General features: G+C 49.3%; 10 protein-coding genes and 1 non-coding gene across 11 annotated transcripts; 6 read left to right on the plus strand and 5 right to left on the minus strand.

The window, feature by feature from the left end:
* Window positions 1-260: 260 nt before the first annotated feature.
* BO87DRAFT_343470 (glycoside hydrolase family 76 protein) lies at window positions 261-2037 on the plus strand. Its single transcript, XM_025620784.1, has 3 exons — window positions 261-377; window positions 434-1134; window positions 1206-2037. Exons 1-3 carry the CDS (start codon window positions 287-289, stop codon window positions 1983-1985), a joined length of 1572 nt encoding a protein of 523 aa, XP_025475587.1. The 5' UTR covers window positions 261-286; the 3' UTR covers window positions 1986-2037.
* A 337-nt stretch (window positions 2038-2374) lies between these two features.
* BO87DRAFT_410052 (uncharacterized protein) lies at window positions 2375-3709 on the minus strand. Its single transcript, XM_025626289.1, has 4 exons — window positions 3635-3709; window positions 3129-3572; window positions 2845-3073; window positions 2375-2786 (listed from the first exon to the last, which is right to left on the minus strand). The coding sequence occupies exons 2-4, from the start codon at window positions 3359-3361 to the stop codon at window positions 2445-2447; spliced, it is 804 nt and encodes a 267-aa protein (XP_025475588.1). The 5' UTR covers window positions 3362-3572; window positions 3635-3709; the 3' UTR covers window positions 2375-2444.
* A 575-nt stretch (window positions 3710-4284) lies between these two features.
* BO87DRAFT_380102 (uncharacterized protein) lies at window positions 4285-5268 on the plus strand. The gene has a single exon (XM_025624224.1). The coding sequence runs from the start codon at window positions 4472-4474 to the stop codon at window positions 4877-4879; it is 408 nt and encodes a 135-aa protein (XP_025475589.1). The 5' UTR covers window positions 4285-4471; the 3' UTR covers window positions 4880-5268.
* Window positions 5269-5632: 364 nt separating this feature from the next.
* Window positions 5633-6965, plus strand: BO87DRAFT_446578 (M4 family metallopeptidase). Its single transcript, XM_025628228.1, has one exon. It carries the CDS (start codon window positions 5751-5753, stop codon window positions 6846-6848), a length of 1098 nt encoding a protein of 365 aa, XP_025475590.1. The 5' UTR covers window positions 5633-5750; the 3' UTR covers window positions 6849-6965.
* Window positions 6966-7801: 836 nt separating this feature from the next.
* On the plus strand, window positions 7802-9057 carry BO87DRAFT_446582 (uncharacterized protein; the record flags this gene model as incomplete). The annotated part of the gene is made up of 2 exons (XM_025628229.1): window positions 7802-7960; window positions 8033-9057. The coding sequence occupies exons 1-2, from the start codon at window positions 7900-7902 to the stop codon at window positions 9055-9057; spliced, it is 1086 nt and encodes a 361-aa protein (XP_025475591.1). The 5' UTR covers window positions 7802-7899.
* Window positions 9058-10327: 1270 nt separating this feature from the next.
* On the plus strand, window positions 10328-10760 carry BO87DRAFT_446584 (uncharacterized protein; the record flags this gene model as incomplete). The annotated part of the gene is made up of 2 exons (XM_025628230.1): window positions 10328-10453; window positions 10505-10760. The coding sequence occupies 2 exons, from the start codon at window positions 10328-10330 to the stop codon at window positions 10640-10642; spliced, it is 264 nt and encodes an 87-aa protein (XP_025475592.1). The 3' UTR covers window positions 10643-10760.
* A 979-nt stretch (window positions 10761-11739) lies between these two features.
* Window positions 11740-12874, plus strand: BO87DRAFT_367772 (NAD(P)-dependent oxidoreductase). Its single transcript, XM_025621905.1, has 3 exons — window positions 11740-11790; window positions 11837-12356; window positions 12416-12874. Exons 1-3 carry the CDS (start codon window positions 11748-11750, stop codon window positions 12837-12839), a joined length of 987 nt encoding a protein of 328 aa, XP_025475593.1. The 5' UTR covers window positions 11740-11747; the 3' UTR covers window positions 12840-12874.
* A 200-nt stretch (window positions 12875-13074) lies between these two features.
* On the minus strand, window positions 13075-13155 carry BO87DRAFT_t237. The gene has a single exon. It is a non-coding gene; the product is annotated as a tRNA-Ser (tRNA).
* A 123-nt stretch (window positions 13156-13278) lies between these two features.
* Window positions 13279-13914, minus strand: BO87DRAFT_462560 (uncharacterized protein). The gene is made up of 2 exons (XM_025629172.1): window positions 13564-13914; window positions 13279-13487 (listed from the first exon to the last, which is right to left on the minus strand). Exons 1-2 carry the CDS (start codon window positions 13787-13789, stop codon window positions 13456-13458), a joined length of 258 nt encoding a protein of 85 aa, XP_025475594.1. The 5' UTR covers window positions 13790-13914; the 3' UTR covers window positions 13279-13455.
* Window positions 13915-14514: 600 nt separating this feature from the next.
* On the minus strand, window positions 14515-17903 carry BO87DRAFT_446586 (alpha/beta-hydrolase; the record flags this gene model as incomplete). Its single annotated transcript, XM_025628231.1, has 4 exons — window positions 14515-15538; window positions 15683-16914; window positions 16967-17172; window positions 17219-17903. 4 exons carry the CDS (start codon window positions 17901-17903, stop codon window positions 14515-14517), a joined length of 3147 nt encoding a protein of 1048 aa, XP_025475595.1.
* Window positions 17904-18413: 510 nt separating this feature from the next.
* BO87DRAFT_380105 (uncharacterized protein) lies at window positions 18414-20518 on the minus strand. Its single transcript, XM_025624225.1, has 2 exons — window positions 20335-20518; window positions 18414-20279 (listed from the first exon to the last, which is right to left on the minus strand). The coding sequence occupies exons 1-2, from the start codon at window positions 20412-20414 to the stop codon at window positions 18563-18565; spliced, it is 1797 nt and encodes a 598-aa protein (XP_025475596.1). The 5' UTR covers window positions 20415-20518; the 3' UTR covers window positions 18414-18562.
* Window positions 20519-21441: the final 923 nt, after the last annotated feature.

Consider the following 21441-nt stretch of genomic DNA (forward strand, 5'->3'; position numbering starts at 1 on the left):
TTAGCACCTCTATCTCCACTGCCCTAAATGCTACCAACATGGATCGGAATAAAACAGACAAGGTACAACCATCATTGTACGGAGCAATCGGATGATGCCCGCCAGGTGCGAAGAGCCTTACCTGCTACATAGTCTAGTCCAGCTGGGACGCATGAGGCTGAAGACCCTGTCAGCATGGGTTATTAATAAGGTTTGGGTTCTCACGCGATGGGCAAATATTTCTTTCTGATCGTTTCGCGGAGTGTAAAGTTGGTTGAGGGCCAATACTTTCTTCAGACTACTAGTCATGGGTTTCGGGCGATTAAGCAAATATGCAGCTGTTTTTGCGGGGTTAGTGCTAGGTGTTTCTGCTATTGATTTTAACATCAACAGCACCGGTATGCGGCATCATCTGCTTCTGCAACCACAAGAAGGGTCACTAACACAACAACAGACACCATTAAATCCGCCTCCGCCATTGAATTCTCCAATCTCCTCAGCACCGACAACTTCAATGGCACCGTCAACCCCATCTACAACACGTCCTACCCAGAAGGCATGCTCTACATGTCCCTAATCCCCTACTGGAACGCGACCGGCAACACAACCTACAACGAGTTCATCATCTCGCGCATGCACAACCACTCCGAGAGCATCTTCAGCGGCGAATGGGAAGAAATCGACGTGCTGACCAGCGACTTCGTCACTTGGGGTCTTGCTGCAATGGCTGCGTCAGAGGCGGACTTTCCGGGTAGTCCAGCCAACTCGTCATGGCTGACCTGGGCGAAGAAAGTCGCGTATACGATGGAACTGGTTGTTAGTCAGGGCTCGGTATGCAATGGTGGATTGTATGATGATGAGAGTCAAACGCACGGGACGGACTTCGATTGGTTCAGCAACGGGGCGTATTTCCAGCTTATATCGAGGGTGGCGTATGCGAGTGAGGGCGATGACCAGGGGACGTATGCGCAATATGGGGCGAGTGCGTGGTCGTGGAGTGAGAAAACGGGCATGGTGAATACCACCGAGTGGTCGGTGTATGATCTGGTCTCAAATACGACGGCGAATGCGTCGACTTGTCAGGCTGTGGATACCGCGAGATGGAGTATGGCGTATGGGCTCTATTTGAGTGGAGCGGCGTATATGTATGGAGCGGTAAGCAGCACTTCCTCCATTGGTCTAGGGTTGAAGGTAGATCATTGTGGGGCGATAGCTAACGACAGCAGACCAAATCTGACATATGGATGACACGGACCGAAGGACTCCTCAACAGCACGCTCGACACATTCTTTCTCAACGACATCATGGTAGAAGTCGGATACAGCAGTGTCAGTCTAGGCACTGCGGAGCAGTCCAAGCTATCAGCTTACCCCTTCAAGGGATTCCTAGCGCTGTGCCTTGCATCCGTGGCAAACCTTATCCCGGATTTCGCCGGTCGGATTGTGCCGCTCCTAGCAGACACAGCTGTGGCGGTAGCCGAGCAATGCGATGGAACGAGTAATCAGACTGTCTGTGGTTCCGACTGGGGGTCGACTTCGTATAATGAAGATCCTTCGTTCGAGAATACCTGGAATGCTGCCAATATCTTCGCCTCGAAGTTGCTTGCGCCGGACATCTCCAAATCGGGAAGTACCCCTAGTAGCGGCAATTCCACGGCGAGTGATACAGCCAGCAAAGATGGAAGTGGAATCTCGAATGGCGCGATTGCTGGTGCCGTGGTTGGTGCGGTGGCAGGCGCGGCTTTGATTATTGCTGCGGTCTTGTTCGGTCTCCGGAAGATGAAACAGAAGAGGATCCCCGTCCCTACAAAGGAGCCTGATGACATTGAGTATGTCAAGAAGGACCCCGCGGAACTGGCGCAGAAGCCTTACGTCCCTGAGATGGATAATGGAGTCGTGACGGAACTACCGGGGAAGGCTGATGCGAGTATTCCTCATGAGGTGGATTCAGCGCCGGTGTCTGAGCTTCCAGTCAGAGCTAATACGATGCGTTATGAATTAGCATGATAGCACTGTTTCGGGCGCGTATGGCTCTATAGCCCATAGTATTAATATAATTATCTTACCCACGTCTGGCAAAGTCAGGCGTGCTTTGTCTTATGCTATAATTAGTACCCAGACGCCTAGGAATGCCCCGAGAATATCTCACATATGTCCAAGATGCAGCATTCCTCCTTCTTTGTGTCCGATGGGATTGAAGGTAAAGTATAGAACTCAAGGGAAACAGGATGAACGTGAGGGAAAGGACAATGTGCAAAACTTCGCTAATTTCAGTCCCACTGGCAAACAAGTAGCAATTATATAACAGACAAGAATTATATGCATAAGGATCCCTCTTCTCTGACATACCCCAACTACTGTACCATCTAATTATCATCCCCTTTTCTCTACTCTACCCACAATGCTTTTCGACAACAATACTCATATCACCTCACTGTCATCCAAATGTCAGCGCGGATCAACGAATCAAGTAAGCCTAGGCGGTATAGAAGGCCAATGAGCAAAGGCAGTGAGGACATACTCCAGCTCCTCAAGGAAATTTGACATAGAATAATACTGGTCCGAGTTTGCTGGGGGCAGCGTTTCGTAGCCAGTGAGGAATGTTGACGGTAGCGGTTCGATTGTCTGCTGGCACTGATAGCTTCCGTACAGTCGAGCCTCTTCCAAGAAATAAGGATAGTTGTAGTTGTAGCTGTATTGCGATACTGTGTTTCCGTCACGAGCGTACTGGCATTGCTGTACCTCTTCTTCAAAACGGACGCGGCATTTTCTTCGCTTGTTCCAGTTTTCGCGTGAGCTGAGGATTATCTGCACAATGAGGTATTAGCATTGATGGGTGAAGTGGTAGGTAATGTCTCTGACTCACACTAGGGACTGAATGGATGGTTATGCTCCAGAACCGGCCAAGCAGAGACTTTCCATCTGTAGAGTCGTTGGACATTGAAGACTCTTCTGAAAGTCCCCAAATGCTGGGCTTTCGCTTCAGAGAAGGCTTTCTAGGAGCTTGTGCCGGGGGTGCCTCGCTCGGTGTTGGACTGGGGCTTCTGCTAGACTTTAGTGGACCGTAGAGCCAGGTAATGTCGCTATCTTTGTCCCTACATCAAGTCAGGATGTCACGGTTCAGGAACACGATGACTGGGCTGGATTTACCAGGAGATAAACGCCGCTGGCATGCGAATGGTTTGCCTGGTAGACGCCAGCCATGCTCTCCAAAGAGCATTTTCGAATCGACATCTAACAAGACTATGCTGGTTTATCTGGCGAACATGTTTTCTAGTAGCCCACATCTCATTATACGTCCAGGGATGTGCAAGATAGTCAACATTGACTTTGGCATCCTCTTCAATCCAGAGATCATCGCGCACAGCCCTGGGTCGGGACATGGTAGCCTCGAGGGGGCTGAGGAGTAGGAAACGGGAAATGGGGAAGGGAGAAGGTAGAGGGTGGCGATAGTGACTCGTAGTGAATGGTCGTCTCTTCTGAATTAGTCGCGATCATCAAAGACCAGTAGGTGGGTGAGGATGACTGGACTTAATATACAGAACGGCAAGAATGCAAGCACGCTCTATCTACCAGGCAAATGCCCGGTCTACTCTATCAACACTTCGTTAGCACAGTATCAGTCCCACAACTGATAAGAGCTCTACATGTCATACTTCAGTGTTTCCACTCAGAACACGGGCTAAACCAGACGCGTGAATCTGATATCGAGTATGATTGGCGAACCAATATCTACAAAGGGTCTATTTGAGGTATCTCCCCGGTTGCGGAGAGCTAGAAACACGGTGCACAGAGGAGTTTCAGTGGCCCAGCCGCCCGGGACAGCCGAGTTACCGAAGATGGGGAATGGTGGACGTGACAGCCGGCGCCACCAGAGCCGATGAGGCCGAGCAGGGAAAGAGGAGTTGTAACCATGGGGTGACATCTGGCCTTGTCAAGGGACGCGTCCGGGGCTGTTGGAGTCTCCCAGCCAACCACAACTTCGTTGGCTGGCCGGAACATTCAGCCGCCCAATCAGCACCCCGGATTTCACATACTACGCCAGAACATCAGAATCTGACTCGTGGGCCTTGCCCTGAAATATGCTCTCGGCTGCAATATCCCCGATCCGTGGCGACAGCTGGGAGCTCTACTTGAGTGGGGATCTAGACCTGCCGATGAGCGATATGGGATTCCCGATCTCCTTCCTTAACGAGCCCAGCCCTTCCTGCACAGCCATGAACCACCGTATCGAATACATCGCTACCACTTACCAGCCTAGCATACCATATCTTCCATAGACTCATGATGTCTGCGAAGAAGAATGCTCGGCGTTTTCTCGCCTCGCCTGCGGTTGTCACCCCCGCCCTATCTCGTAGAGGATCCATGTCAGAATTTTCTGCGGGGAATGCCTCAGGTTGTAGACGGGCAGAAAGTATTTGAAGCAAGCAGGTATCGAGCAGAAGTACTTTGTACCCTCCATCACACTCCCCTACTCTATCAAATAAGAAAAGATGCCTTGGTCCCTTGGAAAATCTCTAGGCCTGATTGGTCGCGGGCAAGAACCACTCTCCTTCTCTCTTACCGGAAGCCCTACTCTTTGCGCGAACACCCCTTACATCTCGGATCTCAACGCCTCGAGGCTTCTCTCCACACCAGATCGTACCGAAGCAGATGCCCGCTGGACTTACCACACGGAACGAGATTACGAACCTGAAGACAGCTTCAAAGAGCACGCCGTGTTGTGCCTTCCGTGTTGCCATCATACCGAAGACAACCAGCCGGGTATGGACGATACTCCTCTGGATAGAAAGGCCCGTAATGCTCTCGAAGAGTATTCCAATTCTTTCGATGAATATCGTCTGCTCAAACGGAGGTTATCTACGTTAACGCACTCGCCACGGAGCGAGAAAGCTGCATAACCGTCACCATGTCGTGCAATAAGCTGCGATGCATGCAGTTTTGGAAGCAAGTCAACCTGGCTTAAATTTACGGCGCTACCAATGATCAGGATGTTTTGGAAGGAACCTGTAACACTATGCTTATTTTAGAGCATTTAGCTATATGTAATTAAAGTGGCATGAAATGCATGGTCGGATGTTTCTCATTTTATCAATGCATGCAACTTCGATATCATTGCCACTCTACTCAATCTTCACTGCAAGCTGCTTTCGGCACGACTTCTATAGCACATCCTGTATAGCACATTCAACAGTCTACTGGGCTATATGAAACATTATGAGATAGACCGAAGCGCAATTTGTCGCTCAAGTTAAGTCGGGTGGCGATTCCTTATCAAATGGTACAGATGCGAATATTTTGGCTTTATTGCTATTAATTCTAGAACTGCTGCACGCAGGGCTGGAATGCAACGTAGCTATCTATGTACTGGAAACAGTAGCAGTGGCGAGGCCCAGTATTCCGGAAGACTGCCGCGTTACCCTAATCCATGGTGGCGCTCCAGACCTGCCTTCGAACCTGATCTTAGTCAGGCCGCATTGATCATACTGTTTTTCCATGGTCGAAGTCAACACGAGATATCTTTATCGTGTTACAAGCTTTCTACGCGCAATCATCATGATGGCTGTGCATATAGAATCCCTGTTTGATAACACGTATGTGTACAACTGATAGAAATGTCTAGGCTAATATTATTATTGCTCGCTTCGTAGATACTACTCTTGATTCTAGTATACTCAGTCAAGGAATAACGGATTGCAATTAGTACTATCAACCCCCAATAGTTCGATCACGCTTGAAACATCCTCAAACACCAAGTCATCACGACCAACCATGTCCGCCAGGAACCATCACACCTGCACCTTCATCCAACCTCAAATCCTCCACCACATCAGCACCTCCCCCATCGCCCCCTCCAAGGCCCGACGCGCCGCCTTCCGCACCCTCACTCTCGCCAACGAAATCCACCACATCCGCCTCTCCTCCTCCCCAAACATCTCCCTCACACCGCACGCCCAAGCCTGCGACATCTACGACTGCCGCAACAAGCGCGGTCTCCCAGGCCTCCTCATACGCACCGAATCCTCCTCCGGCCCGACCACCCAAGACGACACCGTAAACCACGTGTATAATAGCTTCGGCATCTTCCTGCACTTTCTCTCATCCGTGCTGGGCCGGTGGTCCATCGACAACGACGGTCTCCGCCTCATCGGGTGTCTCCACTACGACAAGAACCTAAACAATGCGTTCTGGAACGGGCAGGAGATTATCTTCGGCGACGGGGACGGGGTATACTTCACTGGGTTCCCGAAAAGCCTGGATGTCGTTGTGCATGAGTTGATGCATGGAGTGACGGATCATACGGCCGGGTTATTGTACGAGGGACAGTCTGGGGCGCTGAGTGAGAGTATCTCGGATGTGTTTGCTTGTGTTGTTGAACAGTGGTGGAGGGGACAAGGCGTCGAGGAGGCGGATTGGGTGGTTGGAAGGGGGGTTTGTGTTTGGCCGAAGGGAAAGAAAGGTGCTGGTGCTGGTGTTGGGGAGATGGGACTGAGGTCGTTGAAGGCGCCGGGGACGGCGTATGATGATGCTGTTCTTGGGAGGGATGCGCAGCCGAGCCATATGAGGGGGTTTGTGTGTACGGAGAAGGAAAATGGGGGTGTGCATTGGAATTCGGGCATTCCGAGTCATGCGTTTTATCTTTGTGCTGTGGGCTTCGGCGGACGGAGTTGGGAAAGAGCTGCGGTGGTTTGGTATCAAGCGTTAACTGATCCGAGAGTTGAGCCGAATTGTAGCTTTGAGAGGTTTGCGTGTGTGACGGTGGATATTGCGGAGGCGATGTTTGGGGAAGAGGCTGGGGGATTGGTGAGGAGGGCGTGGGTGGAGGTTGGAGTTGAGGTTGGAGAGGTGTTGTGGACGGTGAAGGTTTGATGCCTGCTGCTAGGATTCATGAATTTGGTTATGGATTTAGTAGTGTTTGGGGGGTTGTATTTGGGTTCGCAATTGCCCTTTTCATAAATGTAGACCGTGCGAAAAACACTATTGCCATGTCCTACTGCTCCCGCTGCTACTATTGGAGCCATTATTAGTGAGCATCAACATACAATGCCATTCTGATAATTGTATTCTTTGACTATTTGTAAGTAGATTGAATCGTCCCATTAGTGTTAGCCTTCCAGATCACGAAGATGAAGCCACTTGATGATCATAGAGCATATCCATCACCTGACAATAGTGTGTTGTATGGCAGGAGCATGAATGCGTGTAGAATGCACATCTCTGGAGCCTACCAAAAGCTGCAGTTAGTACTTTGTCTGCTTGGTAAATTATTAGTTTGAATGGGAGGTTTATCCTTCTCCTGTACTGTTTAATAGAGCTGCTGTTCCTTCGGGCAATACAATAGTATATCTTTTCCGTTTTATGAAAATTATGCTAGAACAGGCCGCGGTGAATGATTTCATCCAGGACAGTTTAGGCAATTAAGCACATGGGCTTTCTATACAGGCAGCACAATATGGTTTACCCATTCGATCACTATCACAATTTAGAGCCCTCACTCAACATCAGCACCGACACTAAAGCGCTCTCATTGGCTCACATGCTTTGAAGAGTATTCACTGAACTTCACTGCTCAGTGTTTACAACTACGCGTCTCTTTCCTCTCACCTTAGCTTCCCCTCTCACCCGCAGTAGACATATTCTTGACCCAGTCACTGTCAAAGAAGGCTCACTTTGGCGAGTAACAGTACGCAAGCCTGCCTGATAGGCTATCTACTATCTGTCCAGGACCAACAACCCATCTCAAAGGAAAGTAAGTAGAATGAGAAACTTCACTTTATTCTTGTCTCACTTCACCCAAACTCACCTCAATCCTTTGTACAGGCCACGTGTTGCAGGACTACCAGTCCACTCCCAAATCTAAAATAGAACCGACTAAGATCATTTGATCTGAGGTTTAATTCACAAACGGGTAGAGGCCGTAATGGCAACTCCGAGGAAGGCTTCGAACAGGCCAAAGAAACGGACTTTGGTCCGCTGGGACGGTATGTCCCCTATCTCTTCTTCGATAATCCTATCTTGTGGGGAACTTGTTTAACCGAGGCTAACAAGTATAGAAAATCTGAACGAGCTCCTTCTATTGACTGTCCAGTCCGTTTGTAATACAAAGTCTATCAAAATTCCTTGGGCTGATGTCGCTAATACCATGGGTCATAATGTGACGGAGGGCGCAATCGTACAGCACCTTGCAAAGCTTCGCAGTCGTCGAGTCTCTGCAGACAAGGCTGTCCCCCCTCCCCTTCGACGTGGTGCTACTGCTATACCCAAGTCTGAAGAAACGCCCATAAAGAGCATCGCAGACGAGGAATCAAAGCCGAAGGGTAGCTCGAGTAAGAGCAATGGCTCTGGGTCCCGTGGTAAACCTCGAGACCAGAATACATCGTCAGACGAAGAATGGGTCCAAGGAAGGCCTCCAAGATCACGAAGACTGCGAAAAAGAAGAAAGTCGGCGGTCAAAGTTGAGGAGAGCTCTTCTGAGTCTGAGAAGAGTGAAAGCGATGACGACGACAAGCGCAGCAGCGTGGCCAGTTCCGATGAGCTTTTGGTTCCTGGTGCAAAATTCCTCGAATACCCAAATGACGCGGAAGAACCACAGAGTAAGATCGTGACACTCAAATACCGTCGCCCTTCTGCGGCCAAGGCAGACAATGCACCCTCCAAATCTCTGGATTTGGCCAATGACACCATTAATGTCAATCCTTCCCTTGTCCTATCATCTCAGCATCCCAGAATCCCTTTTGACAACGATCCCGATATGATGGACTTGTTGCCACACAACTTACCAAATCGTTATGTATCCGGGCATACCTCCAATGAACTGCCTGCACTGCCTTCAGAAGAGCATATTTCTTCCGATGATCTGTGGAACACTGCACTCGGCCCGCCGTTTCCAACAGGCATGGTCTACTCGGGCTTGAATCCCACTTTCGAAGCGATTGTAAATGACCCTTTAGGGTACTCCCAAGAAGACATCGATAGATATCTCACCTTTGATTCTGGCAGCTATCCGCATATGCCCACCAGTTATACCAGGCCGGACCCACCACTGAACGACTTTGACATGGATGAGGACATGAAGTGATCAAACTGTTCTTCGATCTGGTATTTATAAATGAAATAAGGCCCGGCAGACTTTTCTTTACATACCTTTGCCCTTGCTCTCCTGAAATTTTCGCTTCGATTGAATACTAATGATCTTATACACATTCTGCAATTTTCTCGTTTTCATCTCAATATTTTCATTTTCCATCAGTTCATTGCAAGGGTTTTCATGTCGGATAATTCTGACATGAGCGATAATCCTCATGCAATGTTTTCGTGTTCCTTCACTCACGTCCTTCTTTCATCTCGGATATCTCTGACATATATGACCAACATAGTGTATTTAACTATCCAATTATTTAGCTGTTATTTAGCAAATAAGTCAATATGGACATCATATCGAAGCAATTAAAATCTCTTATCGGTAGAGTGTGGAAAGAGTGTTAACGGATGAGGACAGTCTACTACCAGAATTATCTACCGAGGTTTAAATACTTGAAAGACTGAGATGAATAAGGAGTCATTGACAAAATAAGCATTCAATCTGTGTGTGCACAATTAACTATCCCATCAGCGCTGCATATTTATCATTCCTTTCATAAGCGACCGAGTAATAGTTCAATTCGACCAGAAAACTCATTTCGCTTCTCATTCCCGCATTGGTGTACTACTCTATCCGCGGTTTCACCAAACGGAACCACCAACTGCATTTCACTTGTTACTAACAACTAATCCATGCCATTAGTTAGTCACGCGCTTCTTCGTTATTGATGCAGGTTGAGCAGTACTGTGAGTGTAAATCTCGATTCTTCAAGCAGTGTTAGTGGCGAGAAAATGAACCAGGGGAAACAGAGCGGTGGCGTGTAGTGCAAATGGCACGGCGTTGTTTCCGATGACTGATACTACCAATATTACATGTACTGGTAGTAAAGCGTGACCATCGGTTCAGTCCTTCTTGTCTAGCAGGGTGATTTTGAATCTGTTGGTTATGTTTCCCTCAGAGTGAAGAGTAGTCTATTCACTTGCACGCAGTATACCAACACGAAAGTTGTAGAAGCCATGTAGTGAAACATCTCATTGATAACTCTTCATCCTTTGCATTACCTACACAGAAGCTATTAAATCTTACACCCAAATCACTAGAGTTGGTGAAGCCTTTCCAATACCTTTCCGCGTGGTCATCTTCACCATAGATCAAAGCCACCACTTCGCACCTTCAACTGCAACTACACAATCATCATATCTATTTTTTCTCTACGTTCATATTACCCATCCTTCAAATCCTCCCGTGTCAAAGAAACAAACACATCATGAAACCCATCCTCATCGTCTTCACCTTCGGCCTCCTTATCAACCAGGCCCAGGCCTGTGGCATACCCGGCGCATTCTGCAGCCGCTGGGGTGCTAAAGCATGCGAGTGCAATGGAGGACACCTAGTACGTGGAATCAATCTGAATTCTATTCATAGATGCTAATCATGGTTTCAGTTGGAGTGTCAGGTCACCGTGGCTCCGACGGTTGATGGCCAGGGCGGCGAGACCGAGGCGTTCTGGACCAAGATCAGGAACTGTCCTGTGCCGGCTGGTGGCGGGTTGCAGTGTGTTGACGGGGCTTGTACTTCTTGATCGGTCAATAATAGAAGGCATGGAGGATTAAATGGTTAGGGGTGATATGCTAGGGTAGATGACTGCGGTGGGATTGCTGATAGGGGATAGTGGTGGAAGAAATGCTGTTGTACGGTCGGAAATGGAACAGGCGTGTCGATTCGCTCTCAGCCGTCGCTTAGGAGAAAGCATATGGACACATGAAGTGGAAAGATGGCGATCTGGTCATCGTTGAGATATTGGTTTTGTTAGGCATGAATGCAGCATCAGCAGTTACTTTGTCAACACAACCACTCGTGCAAAATCTTCTATAGGCTTTTTGGACTTTGTAAGTATGCCCAACAGGAAGACATACACGGTTACAGGGAGAATTGCCTACAGTGTAGGAAACGATCTCATCTCGCATATCGGCGACTCCGTGACGAGAGGCGAAAGCTGAACGCTGACGTGGAAAGCTTATCGCATGAGTATAATCGAGGTAGAATCAGTACTCGGCGCTAGACATGCATCTCCGACCTCACCTGATGAGCAATGTAGCTGTGTTATTAGTCCATCGTTGCATAATCGGGCTTGGATCTCTTTGAGATCGAAAACTCTGTATGGACGTCTTACCAACGAGTGTAGCGGTCTGCAGATGAGATGTGGTATTTCCTTTTTGCTACGATCCTCTGCCTCATCCCTTGCATTAAAGTTAAGCTTAGGGATAGATATGACGAGCTCCCGCATGGACCATGTGTGAGATTATCACAAGCTGGACATTACAGACTGGATTCCGATCGGGTCTCCTATCCACCGCTCGACCATTTTTCAGTGACCGGTGCTCTGCTTGTTAGCTATTTGGTATACTTCAAGTGGCATAGGAATCTCGGCGTGCATTATGCTATTGAAACTCACTGCACAGGATCTCGGAAATCACCCCGCGATCTGGTGGATCCCCCATCTTTCGGACGAATAGCATGCCAATTTTGCCTCGATGTCTGTCAGCTCTAATGCCGGAGCGAAGCTCTAGGCCATGCAAATGACTCATGACAGGATACCAGATCTGACATAAACTAGAGCTACCGAGTACTTCAAATATACGGCTTCTCCCACCCAATTTCGACCCATCTCCAACCTATCCTCCACCATGGACCCTTCAACCAACCCCCACCCCCGATTCGGATGGATCGGTAAGGACCCATCATCCACCTTATATACAGAGTACTAAATTCCCAGGTCTCGGCTCAATGGGCCAAGCCATGGCCCTGAACCTCCAAGCCCACCTATCGCACATCAACGCCCCATCTCTGAAATTCTACAATCGAACCGCAGCTCGTGGACTCCCCGTCCATGAGATTGGGGGGGTGCAGTACACCAACATCCCCGACCTCATCGCCAACACCGATATCTGCTTCATCGCCGTGACTGATGATACTGCTGTTCGATCAATCATCGACACTATCACGACAGTAGGCCCAGAGTATCTACGCCAGAAACTCATCGTCGATACCACGACCGTCCATCCAGATACATCTGCCTGGGCAAAACAACGTCTTGGAGAACACGGAGCAACCTACATCGCATCACCGGTATTCGGGGCCACGCCAACCGCGCAAGAAGGCAAGTTATTGTTTGTGGTTGCGGGCACGGATGAGGCCGTGCAGCGGGTGGAGCCGTACATTGTGGGTGTTATGGGGAGGAAGATGATGAGGTTGGGCGAGGATGTTACGAGGTCTACGTTGTTGAAGTGTACGGGGTGAGTTCTGGCCTTCTTAGCCATCCAATCCTCTGTGAATATATCTAATTGTTGCTCAGGAACTTCCTCATCGGCGGCATGATGGAACTCGTCGCCGAAGCACAGGTGTTAGCGGAGAAGTCCGGTCTCGGGAGTGAGGTTCTCGAGGGGTTACTGGAAGAGCAGTATGGTCCTCTTCTTACCTCCATGTCGAAGAGGATGACTGGGGGTTTCTATCTGCCTGAACGGGGTCAGCGACCGTGGTCAGATGTGAATTTGGCCATTAAAGATGTCTCGTTGGGGGTGAGTTGTGCCGAGGGAGCGGGAACCGATTTGCCCGTCGCGCGGGTGGTTTTGGATCATCTCCGGGAGGCTCGGGGGTATGGAGAGGAAAATGGACGGGCATTAGATTCGTCGTCAATGTATGGGGTGTTAAGAGAGCGTGCGGGACTTGCGTTTGAGTCGGAGAGGGTGAAGCAGAGGGATGCTGGGAGGAGTGATTAAGTTGAGGGGGAATATGGTGGGGAGTTATATATATCCTTTGGTGTCTCTTCCGAAGAGCAGAGAACAATTCATGCATGGCGCATTTTACAACGATAAATGTTCAAAATACATTTTAAATAATGCATAAGGCATGTAAAAATCTATTTACACACATAATCCGCTGAAAAATATATGTTAACAACGTAAAAGGAAAGTTCTGCAACGAAATGTACGGGAAGAGAAAAATAAAAAGAAACGTCAGCGACAGGACTCGAACCTGTGCGGGCGAACCCAATAGATTTCTAGTCTATCGCCTTAACCACTCGGCCACACTGACTAATTGTTGAGTGATGGGAAAACTTTTCGCCTTAGGAGCTAATGTCGCAGCAAAAGCAATCAATAATTCGAATGAATCTTCATCTAAACGAGAGTCATTATTTCCTATCATAATTATAATCAACACCGATACATCCCCTCCCCACATTATCCGACTATACAATATTTGCATCAAATTTTACAACAAGTAACCCACTTCATCAAATCCCTCGCATACATCCAGCTCGGATACAAACAACAATAAACCCCCACCACGGCCGTAAGCACCACCGCGGACAATGTACTACATCCACTACTACCACTACTCATCCGGCAGCAGATCGTCGCTTTGGTCTGTTCATATCACTAAGGTCAGCTTTCCTTTCTTCTACCACAAATAAACCAAGCACGTAAAAGAGAATGAACCCACCTTGACTAGGATTATACGGCCTAAAAGACTGCGACCTGTCGGGAGGCGCCTTCGAACCCGACTGCTGCTGCTGTTGCTGTTGCTGCTGCGATTCACCCGTATCAGCGTGATGAGCCCGACGGTTCAGTTCTTCCCATCTGCCTCCGGAGCTGAGGTCATCGACTTTTTCGACGAGCTGTGAGCCGGTGAGGTGGTATGCGCCGGAGGGTCTGCGTTCGCTGGTCATTGTGGTATCTTTCTTTCTTTCGTTCTTAGTTTCTTGTGATGATGATATTGACAGATCGTTTCGGATGAGATAAGAATAACTAGGAATAAGGATGAGGGCGGAGGCGATTTATATTATAGCTTTAGTGGAGTATGACATCGTGGGGGAGGGGGGAGCGGGGAAGACGAACCGTGGTTGTGGCAATACTTGAAGGTGTGTTATTGGGGGATGGGCTACGGGTGACGCCCCCGAACATGTGGGTGCCAATCATCGGGGCTGTTTGTTACGCGGATATTGCATCAGATATTATTCATCTTATTCATGGAGGGACTATTGTTTGCGGGACGGTTTGGGTTGGTTGGTTGGTGATTGGGTAGGGTTGGTGGTGGGTGGTAGCGAGTGTGCTGAAGTAGTGAGTGGGATTGTCGCTAAACAGACTGTTATACACTGCATTCGAATTGGCGATAATCAGGAGATTGATGATCGCATTGCAGATTTGCTGCTACAGATAGTGTGGCATAAGCTATATATGGGGAAATCAGTAGCTAGATGTCGTCTTAGCTACATGCAGCATACGCTTCCTGCCCAAAAGAATCAAGTATAGATTTAGCAATATGCATTTCACTGCATCTTTTCTCATTTATAGCTACTCTATTAGTCTACTTCTCTTATCAGCTATAATAACTCTTAACTCTTGTTTAACTCGCTTATGTTTCGACATCCGAAGCGACCAAAAAAATTGATGATCACTCATCCACCAAGCCAAAGGAACCGACCAAAGCATGATGATCACTCCATAAGGGTTCATCGTCAGAAGATCCGCTTATCGGTTTCGGCTCAATTGTCTTAATGTCATGCGGTCGCAGCCCGAGTATACCTATTTTATCAAGCCGATTGGGAAGGAATGGTTGCTTGCCATCTAGGCCCCAAGTTAAGCCAGGTTCTCCGGGCCGAAGAGCTGTCCAAGCATCCGCCAAGCCGTTCTTTTCTAGAAGGCCGTTGTCCTCATCGAGGACAGGGTTGAAGTCACCTGCGACTAGACCTTGACCTGCGACGCGAAGGAGGGATGCAACAATAGATACCTGCTTGGGTCGGTGGGAAGGTTTGATTGGCAAAGAGTCTAGGTGAACATTTACTAGACGCAACCGTGTTGGACTGGGTTCCTTAGATGAAGCGACGAATATATCACAGCAGAGAGCATCCCTAGCAAAGTGACTCGGGAATTTCACCCTCCAAATTGGTCCTATGGCGGCGTTTGTCGTGAAGCGTGCCTTAGACAGTAAGGTCATTACCGCAAACGATTGATCGCCCCATGATGTGTCTTCACATTCGCTCGAAAGCCAGAGCTCGCGAACCCGCTCGTCTTTCAAGATTTGCTGGAGGGCTGGCTTTGACACTTCTTGGAGGAAAATGATATCCTCTCGGGGATCTAACCCGATAATACACGTGATTATTTCTGTAACGCGTTTCTCAGTCTGAGGAGACGTTCCATCAATATTCCATGTCAGCAGGACAAGCCTTGAGGTATCGGCACCCCCAGCTGGGTCTGCTGGTGTATCTGTATCGATGTCGGAGCGAGTGGTAATCCAACTTTGGACAGGGTCAAAAGTATGCCAGGACTGGAACTTTGGGGAGGCGCAGGCCCCAGATGGGAGTGGTGTTCCATGTTTCCAGGAGAGAAAGCTCGTTTGGGCACGTGTGAAAATATCCATATCTTGGATGGAATGGGTGCTGAATGTGCTCAGCAGTGATGAGGGAGTGGGAAAATGCCTGTGAAGCCCAGGGGACAGTGACCTCTTGCGCACGTGATGATTCTAACAACCAGCCGACCAGCCACAGTCAGCTGATCCTCGCAAGTTATTTAATGCACTGGCTACCTGTATGCGGTCTAACTACTTATATTATGAGTCTTACTGTGCAGTCGCATTAGGAGCACTCGGATTCGTCACATGCGGCAACAGCACCTCACAGTGCTCCTGATACGGCAGCGAAGACACCTGCGGCCCGGGGTACTGCAACGACGCAACCCTCGGACTATTCACCGTAAACTGCGGCCACTCGAAGCCAAAGAAGAAGTCAATCGTCGAATCATATGATCGCGCCTTCAAGTACGCCGGATCGACATTCGGGTTCCCAGTCCGGGCAAAAGCACCCCACATATCCTGGATCGCGTTGGTGTAGTAGATGTCGTCGGGCACTCGCACGGGCTGATCGAAGATATAGTATGTGCCGAAGACCTCGTACAGATCGCTGCTATGGCAGCGGTAGTATGGAGTATCTGGCTTTCCTACGGGGAAGGTACACAGGTCGTAAAAGTCATAGTAGCTGAGTGCGTAGCCTCGGTTGTGGATGTAGAACCAGTGGGACTTGAAGGCCCAGGAGGCGGCTGCAATCCATTGCAGGAGTGTGCCGTCACAGTATAGCTGGCCTTCGGTGCCGAGGTGGACTGAGGCGTTGTAGACCGAGGTGTAGGTTGTGCTGCTGTTGTAGACCGTGTTGTTGGTTATTGTGTAGAGTCCTGAGTTGAGGGCCGCTTCTGCTTGGGCTTCGTTGATGGCGGCGTCGTTGATGAGGATCTCTAATGCCTCGCTGAAGTTGCTCATGCTAGGCCAGAGAGTTGTGGTTGCGAGCGACTGGTATTCTTCGAGCATGTTGCCCGTTAGGACGTTGACTGAGTTGATGTACAGTGCCCCGAGTGCATATCGGGCTTGCGTGTAGTCCGCCGAGTAGTGACCGTCGATGACAGTATACCAACTGATACTGTTATTGCTGATATCCAGCAGGGTCTCCGCGGGTAATGACCGCAGGCAGGAAGCCCGCTGCGTGGCTGTGCCGTTACAGAATCTCTCAATATAGGGTAGGGCGTAAGCTGCGGCGACTTCAGCAGTAGCGACATTCGACTTTCCTGACTGGACGATGCCATTTTGAAAGAGGTCTTCGCCAATTATCGCGGGACATGTGATCAAATCATTAACTGATGATCCGCCAGCGGATTGCCCAAATATTGTCACGTTTCTCGGGTTGCCTCCGAATCCAGCAATGTTTTGCCTAACCCAGCGCAATGCTTGAATCTTATCGGTCATCATGTAGTTGCCGTTGAGCTCACCATCGTTTAGAGCCAAAAGGCCGAATATGTTGAGGCGGTACTGGGTTTCAGTCAACAATAGAAATAATGGGTATTGGGAATTTGCTACATACGTTAAACGAGACAACCACAACATCAGAGCGAGACGCAAGACTAGCCCCATCAAAAGTGGAGTCAGCGGCCGAGCCTTGGGTATCCCCACCACCATAGATCCAAACCATCACGGGCTTCCCGTTGTCAGGATCCAAGGAGTCGGCTGATGGGATATGTGGCGTCCAGACGTTGAGAAACAGACAGTCTTCACTATTTCCCCAGGGGTCTGATAAATTAGCAACCATGTTAACGTGCCTGGGTGGGTGACATACTCAGACCATACGAGTTGCCATCGAAGTAACCAAACTGCAAACAGGCCGGTCCGTAACTCGTGGCGTTCACATACGTAATAGTATGATTCCACGGCTGCGCAGGTTGGAATCGTAGATCCCCCGTCGGGGGCTGAGCAAAGCGAATGCCAGCGAAGCGGAATGCCATGTGGTCCCTCATGCCCTCGAAAGTCGTACCGTTGTAAGTGACATTTACACGGGGGAAACCAAAGTAATCCGTGTCTACTTTGTCGACAAGAGGAGCGCTGTTGGTACACAGAAAGGGAAGATCGGAGGTCGAATTCGTGCTGCTTTGAACAACGCCGCGCCACGATGTTGGGGATGAGGAAGAGCATGATGACCAGAACAGTTGATCAGTAGTGATTTTACCGAGGTATTGCTGGTAACTGAATAGGTTCTCGTAGTTGGCATATTCCTCGCAGCTCAGCAATGCCTCATTCTGTGCTGCACACACCGCATTGGCATCAGCATAACTCGAGGGCGTGTTGATGAATAGAGCGCTAGGCTTGGTTCCATGAGATGTCCAGTTGCCGTCATTCTCGAAGAAGACTGTAGTATCATCGCTCCGTGTGTCGCCTGCAGCACGAGCGAAAGTCGGCCCACTGGTGGCAACGGCCGATGCAATAAACGAAGCTGGTGCCACCAGAACATTCAGAGAAACAAACATTCTGCTGTCCCACTAAGCAATGAAGTTCATGGCTTAGAATCAGTCGAACTGGGTTCAGCGGCACACATTGCAGCTTTATAGCCCAGAGGTATCTTGCTTTAGCCAGTGTGCTAGACCGGCATCAGGCTAATTGCTGTGATCCGTTGTATCCGAGTTATTCGCGCCATCATTACTTTACCTGCAGGGTGGCCCGATCTTGCTCAAGTATAATGCGGGGAACGGGCGGGGGCGAGTGGAGATGGGATGGAATATTGAGTGCACCGTGCGCCAGAATGATGTGTGGGGGTGAAGACATACCCACCCGAGCCCACATCTACAACATCCTGATAGGCTCGGTTCGCTATTATCCTTCAGGGACTCGGATCTGTCAATGGGCTGCTTGCTGTTAACATCCCGATCAAGGCAAGACTCCGCAGGGGCCAATGCAGACTAGAAATCTTGGTTTGCTTGATTTCTGAAGACGTAATATCGTAGGATTACGAGGTGGATGTACTAGTCCAGCCGAATCTGCCATCATCTCCGTAATAGTAGCTACGGGAAGATCTGATGACATGAGTAATCCCCCCAAAGAATTAACACCGGAAAATATATAACATCTACAAGCATCTAAATCGGGCATCCGAACCTTTTCTCATCATACAAACGAGTCGGTATTATTATCAGTAATCAATTGGAGTGAACCCATGGGCAATCTTCCAAGCACCAGTGACTGGATCACGCTCATTCCGCAAGTAATGCATAAAGCTTTGATCACGATACGGGCTCCATTTTGCGATTTCTTCCTCCGTGGTTCCTGGAGGGAAGCCGTCTTGGACGCGGAAGAGGTTTATGGGTCTGATCCGTGCCTCTTCCGGGACGAGTTCTGTGACTGCTGTCCCGGTATCCACATCCGAATCCACCGAGTATGGGCTGGCGACAAATTCTAGTCCTGGTGTGCTTGGTTGGCTTCCGAGATCCGAACCGACTGTGCTGCTGCCAAAGTCCTGGCAGTATGGGTATTGCAATTGACTCGTCGACTCCGGCAGTCCTTCAGATGACTTCATAGCCACTGCGCACACTTCCTCTATTGTTATAATTGTTTGCGACCACCTTGCCCCAGTAATAACCTTGTAGAATGCCTGCACTGCCGGTGCTTGACTTGCTAGGCTTAATGCTGTTTGTCGAAGTTTGGGTTCTCGGCATCTCAGACTCGTGAACCACAGGGGAATCGAGATGCCAAGTTCAAGCGAAAGTGGAGGTTGGGATCCGTCTGATCGAGCCGAAGCACCCAGCGCGACGTGAGACTGGTCCACTATGTTTTGAAATTGCGGAAGGTATGCGTCGTTTGCGGTCTCCAACTGACATGTGGAAGTGCCGATCATTACGTATAGCATCTCGTGATAAGCGAGAAGGAGGGCGCTAGTGCTTATTTGCTGCGGTGATAAAGACCCTTTCATATGCAAGGTTTCCATCAAGTCCGCAAACGCAGCGTACCACACCTTTAGTCTACCGAATAGAGCGAGGCGTTGGTTGATTAAGTCGCGAGGTGGATGGAATCCTTCAGGCTTCAGGAAATATGGCAGGCAGACACGCTGGAAGATCTGAGCCTCTGCAAGCAAGAGAACGAGGGCTTCGCGAGCAGATTTGAGGGAGGAAAACCCCTGTGTCAAGGTATGCTCAGCATCCGGTAGCAAAGCGCCGACCGGAACAGCGGAAAAGTTGAGCGCCGTTGCCCCAAGACGAATGAAGATCGGAACGATGATGTCCTCCAACCATGCAGTTTTGGATGACGATATGACCCCAGAAGCGATCTGAGCACGCAATGTGACGATAAGCTGCACGCCTTGACAGTAAAGCAAGGTAGCTTGTGCCGCACCACCCTGAAAACCTTCAATGCACATGAAGAGTATACAGCTGACCAGTCCGACCAGGACATCCCCGTCGCCGCGATCCAGTCGCTGACGGACCTGGGCCATTGAGCGGGAATACCAGCTGATGGCATCTCGATGGTACTGATTGAGGAGAACGGCATCTCTCTGACGTTGAAAGGCTATATCTGGACATGGCTCTGGGCTTTCAAACAGGGTGCTCAGGGAGATGATGGCATCCCACACGGCGGGTTCGCTGCGGCATATTTGGGGAACGATGGTACTCCAGAAGTCAACTTCTAACCCCCCGCCGATGAACAGGGCAATATGTTGGAAGTAATAGGCAAATGCGCGACGCTCCTTCCAGACTGTATCCGGTGCCGAGGACAGTGGCTTGTCGAGGATTGAAAAGGTCGCAGGTGTGGACGAAAATGTGCCTAGATTGGGGCCTTCATATTCGCAGTTACGGCCTGTCTTGCTGCAACGAAGACAACTTGGCTTTTCCTGACCACACTTGACTCTCCGAGCCCTGGAAATGATATTTGTAAGCTTATGTCGCGGTGATATAGTCTCGAAACACCTACTTGCAGGTTTTGCAACCCCGCCTCGATCTCAGGGGACCAATTACCGTATCCCTCACATGGGTGGAGGGAGAAAGACGCATGTTGCCAGCATTATTCTTGAGGTCTATCAATAAAATGATGCATAGCAGACATGTTAGCAGCACGACAGAGAATAACCGAGAGACTCAATGAGAGAAGGAATGTTGAAATGGCGGCGATGACTGATGAGGCGATAATCGGCCCTGACACGTGAGTGGCTGATTCATGAGAAATCAGTCACGTGGCGCTTGGCTAGGGAAGAAACATGCAGGCTACACCGCATGCAGTTAGTCTGACAGGCGTGCTGATGGAAAATAGGGGCAGATTAAAGATATCAGATTTGACCAATTTGATGTTTATCTTATCAAAGATTAGGTGCTTGGAGGGTAAAACTTCCAGTGGGGGCCAAAGCCGTAGAGTTCTGGTCAACCTTGGTTGGAACCATTTCATGTTCTGACATTACTTTTCCCGTGTTGTTACGAACGGCATTTGCTTTTCTACAGCCTGAGTCGTCGTTGCTTTTGTCTCCTTTTGTTCAGCGACTCACAATAATTCTGTTCTTTTTTCCCTCTATTTCCGGCCTGCCTTACAGCAGACAACCAAGTGAAACTGCAAATAAATCAACAAATTACAATATGGGGGCATGATCAGTAATGTGTTTGAGGCGAATCATTGCTATGGGAGCAACGAGGGCACAGACTGAGAAGCAGTTAAGACACAACGAGGTCACATGACCCGGATCGAACTCTACTGACTGCCGTGTATGCACCTCTCCTTCCAGTTGCCGTATCCTTCTTCGAAAGAGGCTATTATATGCTTAATGTATATAATGGACCAAGAATCCAATGCCTAGAGGATAGCCAGTAGCTGAAACCAGTAGAGATTCCCGCTCAAACATCCCTCAGACGGCAGAGAGTCGAGTGAACAGGTCAGATGAGGATAAAATGGCCGCAATATCCACCTATACGAGCACAAGACCTGTGCGATGACCTCATCAGCTCAGTCCAACCCAAGGAAAGGGCAAGATTACCCGCCTCGACAGAAGAAGGATTTTTGCCCGCATTCGTTGGACCAGCCCCGATTAGACTC

Source organism: Aspergillus neoniger (genome assembly GCF_003184625.1).
Source record: "Aspergillus neoniger CBS 115656 unplaced genomic scaffold BO87scaffold_40, whole genome shotgun sequence".
In the NCBI taxonomy this organism is placed as follows: domain Eukaryota; kingdom Fungi; phylum Ascomycota; class Eurotiomycetes; order Eurotiales; family Aspergillaceae; genus Aspergillus; species Aspergillus neoniger.